The 7,500-nt window shown below is 38.8% G+C and overlaps 1 protein-coding gene across 1 annotated transcript in view; it reads right to left on the reverse strand.

The window, feature by feature from the left end:
- Positions 1-1,690, reverse strand: part of foxe1 (forkhead box E1) — a 1,915-nt gene extending 225 nt beyond the window's left edge. Inside the window, exon 1 of the mRNA XM_053622233.1 lies at positions 1-1,690. This exon is cut by the window's left edge and continues 225 nt beyond it. Within this exon, the coding sequence (XP_053478208.1) occupies positions 432-1,394 (963 nt within the window). The 5' untranslated portion in view covers positions 1,395-1,690 and the 3' untranslated portion in view covers positions 1-431.
- Positions 1,691-7,500: the final 5,810 nt, after the last annotated feature.

The raw sequence follows: 7,500 nt of genomic DNA on the forward strand, positions 1-7,500 counted from the left end.
AACACACCGGAACACATTTCACACACGGTAAAAACAGAGGAAACAGTAAACATCTCTTTAACATAATCAACCTGCACTCTATTCCTGGGTCAGTAAAAATGATCAAAATGTTCATTCTTTTCAGAGTCAGTGAGGTGAATTCTGTGCTGTGAGCTGAGAACGTCAAGTCTTTTCAAACGTCGTTCCACTTCAGGAGAGAGAGAGAGAGAGAGAGAGAGAGAGAGAGAGAATAAAGAAACATGTGACCTGAGATACTGCCATATTTTCCACATGTGCAGCGAATATAACTGATTTCCATGAGCTCAGGAATAGTTGATTTAAAAATAAGAACCAAACAGTCAGGTGTACCAGTCTTTAAATAGTGTTGTACCCGCGTGCAGTCTGGTCCCAGGCAGCAGTGTATTTATCTCTTTTTAGCACCTTCATAGCTTTTAAATGGCAGAAACAAACCGGTCCATGCAGGACGGATACGTTACAGGTCTCATGTACCCACCTGTTCCACCGCTGTTATGGATGTATGGATCATTTGCTACATCCGTGGTGATGGGGGATGACCCCGTCACCCCTAGTCGCCCAGAGGGTATGTAGTTCTGTGTGCCGTTGTGCGTGAACATGCCCTGAGCGGCCTGGCCGTACCCATGATTCCCAGTGTTGGGGTACGAGAAGGCGATATGGTTGGAGTTTAGTGAGCACGATCCTCCTCCGTCTTGGTTGAAGTTACGGCACGATGGCTGCGCCGGCGGCGTCTCCGGAGGGCTGTGCACCAAACCGCCAGACCCGATGATGGTGTTGATGCTGAACACACGAGACTGGCTCGAACCAAACGGGGTCGTGGATGGTGGGTAGTACGGGGGAGAGATCTGCGGCGCATACGTCGGGTACACCGACCCGTAGACGGAGGAGGCGATCTGGACCGGAGAGAAAATGGGCGAGTCGTGATGGTACGTTGACGAGGAGGTACAGTAGGTGGTGAAATCGCAGCGTTTAAAGCGTTTGCGACGTCGCAGGAAGCTCCCGCTCTCGAACATGTCCTCCGCATTTGGGTCCAGTGACCAGTAGTTGCCCTTCCCAGGCCTCCCCGGTTCTCGGGGGATTTTGACGAAGCAGTCATTGAGTGTCAGATTGTGTCGGATAGAGTTCTGCCATTTTTTGGAATTGTCCCGATAAAAAGGGAAGCGGTCCGTGATGAACTTGTAGATGCCCCCGAGAGTGAGCTTGCGATCAGGGGAGCTCGCGATGGCCATGGAGATGAGAGCGATGTAGCTGTAGGGAGGTTTTCCCCTCTGCAGAGGCCTTTTCCTGCGTCGGCCTTTTGGAGGATCTGCGTTCTGAGAGTCTGTCGTCTCCACGGCCGTCTGAGCCGGAGCCTCGTCCTCCGCCTTAACCACAGGCATCTTGTTCTCGCTCTGAAAGTCTCCGCAACCTTCTGACTCACCTCAAGGTGTGTCTGCTGGCATCTAATGTCGCAGTTTTGTTTGGCAAATGTTCAGTTTCGTTCCTTTGCAGATCACAAGTGGCATCTACGAGCAGAGAATAATTTTAGTGATAAGAAAATCACAGCCATGCTGACTAAACTTACAGCAAAGAACAAAAGGAAGTAAACTTTATCTTCATCTGTCAGATCCAGGCTCTAAACGACCTCTGCGCTAACGTAAACAACATTTTTGTGAGGCTTAGTGTTTGAGAGCTGAGCGAGTGAGCTGTAATGAGTGACAACCCTGAGCTTACCTGCATACTAAAACACCTGAGCAATGCTTGGCCACGCCCCCCCCCCCCCACACACCCCATCAGGTGACTCTCAGTTCCAGCTCCATACAAACGGACAATTCTTCAGATTTAAACAGATGATCTGAAACGCTGATTAGATATAAATGTGAAGCTGCGATAATTTAAACGTTGCTAGAAATGTTGTTGTTTTTTTTTTACAGGATTGAGGCGGGGCCTCGACAATAAAATCGTGACAAAAACGTGTATTTAAATGAGAGGTTGTAAATGTAAAACATTGTGAACGTCAGTGTTTGTACCGTGCTCATTTCTAGAAGGATATCTTTGAACTTTTTCACACTATCTGTTGTTACCCAGATGAGGATGGGTTCCCTTCTGAGTCGGGTTCCTCTCAAGGTTTCTTCCTCTTAAAACATCTTAGGGAGTTTTTCCTCGCCACCGTCGCCACTCAGTGGCTTGCTCAGTTGGGATAAATTCACACCTTTAATATCTGTATACCATGTTGATATTTCTGTAAAGCTGCTTTGAGACAATGTCTATTGTAAAAAGCGCTATACAAATAAAATTGAATTGAATTGAATATCTCGCATATAAATGTAATTTTTTTAAATCTTATTTAAAAAGATAAATGTTTTATGTGCATACTAGTGAAAAGAATATTAATCACTCCAGGAATAAATGATTATTTATAAATAAATGTTTATATGTTTAATACTAAACTATAAAGCAGGCGTGATGTGTCCACGCCCACATACGGCTTTCATTTGTTTATGAAGAAAAACACTTTATTTTATGGAACAAAATTTTTCTATTTGTCCTAAACTTATTTGTAAAATGTTTCTTTAGGATAAAGACTCGTAAAGCCAAACTGGGACATCTTTATTTTTTGTCAGCATGTCGGTTAAAACCCTTTACATACTGTAAACTCCATCTATTAATGAATTAATGAATTATCCTGGCAGCGTTACTACAGGATCTTATCCAGCTGTATTTTCGTTTAATCCGATCAGTCTGATTTTATCTGATGTTGAACACTCAGTCACTCAGAATATAAACAGATATCTTTATTTTAAATAGAATCGACACAATCATCTGGTGAAACCTTTTTTTTTTTTCATTCTAACTAATACCTTATACATTTTTTTGTTTAAAAATAAATAATAATCTACAGCAGTGCGAACAGGAGAATAAACCTCTATTAAATATTTATATAGAGAGGAACTTTAAACACAACTCCGTGGCATTAAAACATGGAGGTGTTTTTATCTGTTTGTTTAATTCTTTTATTTTTTTTTAAATTTAATTAAAACTTTCAACACTATTGACCTTTTCTTGTCTAATCAGCCCCATCATACACTTTAGCATGAGGTCATCTTTAGTCTTTCTTTCTTTCTTTCTGTCATTTATTTATTCATTGATTTGATTTTTACTCTTTTTTATAGCGTTATTAAACTATTTACTATTTTAAATATTTATTTTCTGATGTAACACACCCCGAGCACGTTTACACTGAGCTTTTTCTGTGTTTTTGACAGCTTTACCCCACACACACACACACACACACACACACACACACACTCACTCTTAGCCGTGTTTTTTTTTAACTGTAATCCGATCTAGCTTAACTGTGACTGGATTCTGTAAGTGTTGAGATGGTTTATTTAGAGAGATTTCTGTTTGAAGAATGACTCGTGTACAACATCTCTTTTTTTAAACCTAATTACACGATGTGGCGTACTTCACCTCTTTATTACATTAAAAAAAAGCTTTATTATTATTTTCTATTCTGTAACTCTGTCAGCTGTTGGTTTTTTTCCTGCACCTTGTGTTTATTTTTCATTCATTCGGTTTATCTGCTATCTGATAACACTTTAAAATTTTTATTTCATTTTCTTTAAACATTAGGAATGCTAAAATCCACCAAATCTGGTGCTATTTTTTTATGTTTAATTAAGCCAATCAGATTATTTATTAGTATATATATATATATATATATATATATATATATATATATATATATATATATATATATATATATATATATACAGTTTAAAGTATTTATAGTATATTCAGTATATATAGTTTATTTTATATAGTTTATTTATAGATATAATAATTATATATCGTTTATTATATATATATATATATATATATATATATATATATATATATATATATATATATTATATACTCTGAACTATATATATTAAATGTGTGTAATATATTTGTATGGAGATTCTGCATAATTGTGTTCATTATTATTATAGAATTACTGATGTAGTAATAATGTGGTGTAGTTAACAGAGACGTTATATATTATTAGTTATATAGAATTAGCATTTTACAGAGTTATGTATATGTATATATTAAATGTACACAGTGTAGTTATAGCCTGTCCATTATATATGAAACTGTAAATATAAACATAACTGTAACTCACTTTTCCTTTTTTTCTCTCTATTCTTTACTTTTTGTTGTTGTTGTGGAGATGTGGTCTCATTTTTTGCCGAGTACAGGCTTCACCCCTAATGGTGGTATTTAGTGGTAATGCGGAGGGGTGTGTTTTGTCAGCAGTGTGATGGTGTGTGTTTTGTGCACATCTGGTGGTTGCAGCTGTGTGAAAAGATGTAAATGTCACACTGCGCTGTTTTAACAGAATGCAAATCACTGACACTTCACATTTATTATAGACAACGCAGGAGGAGACCAGGAGCCCAACACACACACACACACACACACACACACACACACACACACACACTCACTCACTCACTCACTCATCATTATAGCGTTGAATATTTTCCTCAGTCAACAAACACAGATCTGACACTAACACGTCACTCACACAGTCTGAGGAGGAAACACTGTTTATTATTGAAACACACGATTATTTACATTCCAAGATCTAACTGAGCGACATCTGATTGTGAATCTGAAATCTAATCTACATCCTCTCTTTCATTCCTTTATTTAATTATTTAATTATTTATAAACACAGTGTGTACACACACACACACACACACACACACACACACACAAGTGATTTGTGTTCTGTGGTCTGCGTGCACCGCGTGTGTTTTTAAAATGCAACATGTTGTGTGTGAATTGTGCTGCATGTGAATGTGTGTAGTTTGTTTTTTGTCCTACTGTGTGCACTGTGTGAAGCTGTATGTAAGCTGTACTTGTGTATGTACTGTGTAGTTTAATTGTTTTGTGTAGTTTAATTGTTTTGTGTAATTGTAATGTTTTGTGTAGTTGTGTGTTTTGTGTAGTTGTAATGTTTTGTGTAGTTGTGTGGTTTGTGTAGTTGTAATGTTTTGTGTAGTTGTAATGTTTTGTGTAGTTTAATTGTTTTGTGTAGTTGTAATGTTTTGTGTAGTTGTGTGTTTTGTGTAGTTGTAATGTTTTGTGTAGTTGTAATGTTTTGTGTAGTTTAATTGTTTTGTGTAGTTGTGTGTTTTGTGTAGTTGTGTGTTTTGTGTAGTTGTGTGTTTTGTGTAGTTGTAATGTTTTGTGTAGTTGTGTGTTTTGTGTAGTTGTAATGTTTTGTGTAGTTGTGTGTTTTGTGTAGTTGTAATGTTTTGTGTAGTTGTGTGTTTTGTGTAGTTGTGTGTTTTGTGTAGTTGTAATGTTTTGTGTAGTTGTGTGTTTTGTGTAGTTGTAATGTTTTGTGTAGTTGTGTGTTTTGTGTAGTTGTAATGTTTTGTGTAGTTGTGTGTTTTGTGTAGTTGTAATGTTTTGTGTAGTTCTCTGGCTCGTCTTCAGATGGTTCAGAATGCAGCTACAAGGCTGTTGACCAGGGCAAAGAAGTTTGATCGTGTCACCCCAATGTTAGCATCGCTTCACTGGCTCCCGGTCCGTTTTAGGATTCAGTTTAAGGTTCTGGTGTTTGTTTTTAAAACTCTTAATGATCACGCTCCTTCGTATCTCGAGGATCTTCTTAAACCACATTCATCAAACAGATGTCTAAGATCTTCTGATAGGTTTCTTCTGCATGTCCCTCGTTCCCGGTTTAAAACAAAGGGGGACAGAGCTTTTGCTGTTGCTGCCCTCGTCTGTGGAATCAACTGCCACTGGACATCCGCCTCGCACCTTCTATTACCACTTTTAAAAATAGGCTTAAAACTTATCTCTTCTGCCAGGCTTTGTGATCAAATTTTTAATTGTTTAAACAAATTTTTTATTGATTTTTTATATCGTCTATTGTCTGCTTTTATTTGGTCTAATTCTGTTTCTATTTTACTTTCCGTACTCTGTGCAGCACTTTGGTCAGCTTCGCTGTGTGAAACGTGCTATGTAAATACATTTTACTTACTTACTTACTAGTTGTGTGTATTGTGTAGTTGTGTGTAGTGTGTACTGTGTAGTTGCGTGTACTATGTAATGTGTGTATTGTGTAGTTGTGTGTGTGTTGTGCTGCATGTGAATCAGTGTTTTTCTTCAAATGTGAGCACTATGTGTAGGTGTGTGTATTGTGTAGTTGTGTGTTGTGCTGCATTTGAATCTGTAGTTGTACGTTTTGGTCCTACGACGTACACAATGTATAGTTGTGTGTAATGTGTTGTTATGTATATTGTATTGTATATGTTGTTGTGTGTAGTTGTGTGTGTGTGTGTGTGTGTGTGTGTGTGTTAGGCTGCATTTGAACCTGTGTTGTTGTGTTTTTGACCTTCTGTGTGCACTATGCATACTTGAGTGTAATGTGTAGTTGTGTGTATTGTGTTGTTTATGTTGGTGTGTGTGTGTGTGTGTGTGGGTTGTGATACATGTTTGGGGTAAGTGTTGATCAGTCCTGCACATCGGCTCGGAGGAGTTTTATCCCGTTCCTCAGTACAGAACAGCTTCAACTCTGGGATGTTGGTGGGTTTCCTCACATGAACTGCTCGCTTCAGGTTCTTCCACAACATTTCTACTGGGTTAAGGTCAGGACGTTGACTCGGCCGTTCCAAAACATTACCTTTATTCTTCTTTAAGCGTTCTCTGGTAGAACGACTCGTGTGTTTAGGATCGTTGTCTCGCTGCATGACCCACTTTCTCTTCAGATTCAGTTCATGGACAGATGTCCTGATATTTTCCTTTAGAGTTCGCTGCTATCATTCAGATTCATTGTTCCATCAGTGATGGCGAGTCGTCCTGGTCCAGATGCAGCAAAACAGGTCCAAACCCTGACACTACCACACCATGTTTCACAGATGGGAGAAGGTTCTTATGCTGGAATGCAGTGTTTTCATTTTTCCAAACATCACGCTTCTCATTTACACCAAAAGTTCTATTTTGGTCTCCTCCATCCACAAAACATTTCCAATAGTCTTCTGGCTCGTCCACGTGATCTTTATTAAACTGCAGACAGGCAGCGATGTTCTTTTTGGAGAGCACTGACTTTCTCCTTGCCACCCTGCCATGCACACCATTGTTGTTCAGTGTTCTCCTAATGGTGGACTCATGAACATTAACATTAGCCAATGTGAGAGAGGACTTTAGTTGTTTAGAAGTTCCCCTGGGTTCCTCTGTGATCTCATGGACTATTACACGTCTTACTCTTGGAGTGATTGTTGGTCTCCACTCCTGTGCAGGGAACGATGGTATTGAATTCCCTCCATTTCTACACAATCTGTCTGACTGTGGATTGGTGTAGTCCAGAGTCTTTAGAGATGTGACCATCTCTTTGTGGTGTTACTTTTCTTCAGCTGGAACTAGAGCTCTTGTCCAGATAGACAGAAAAAATTCACCTTCCTGCACGATAATGATCCAGAAGACTCTTACCCAAAAACAGTG

This window comes from Ictalurus furcatus, chromosome 3, assembly GCF_023375685.1.
Source record: "Ictalurus furcatus strain D&B chromosome 3, Billie_1.0, whole genome shotgun sequence".
In the NCBI taxonomy this organism is placed as follows: Eukaryota; Metazoa; Chordata; class Actinopteri; order Siluriformes; family Ictaluridae; genus Ictalurus; species Ictalurus furcatus.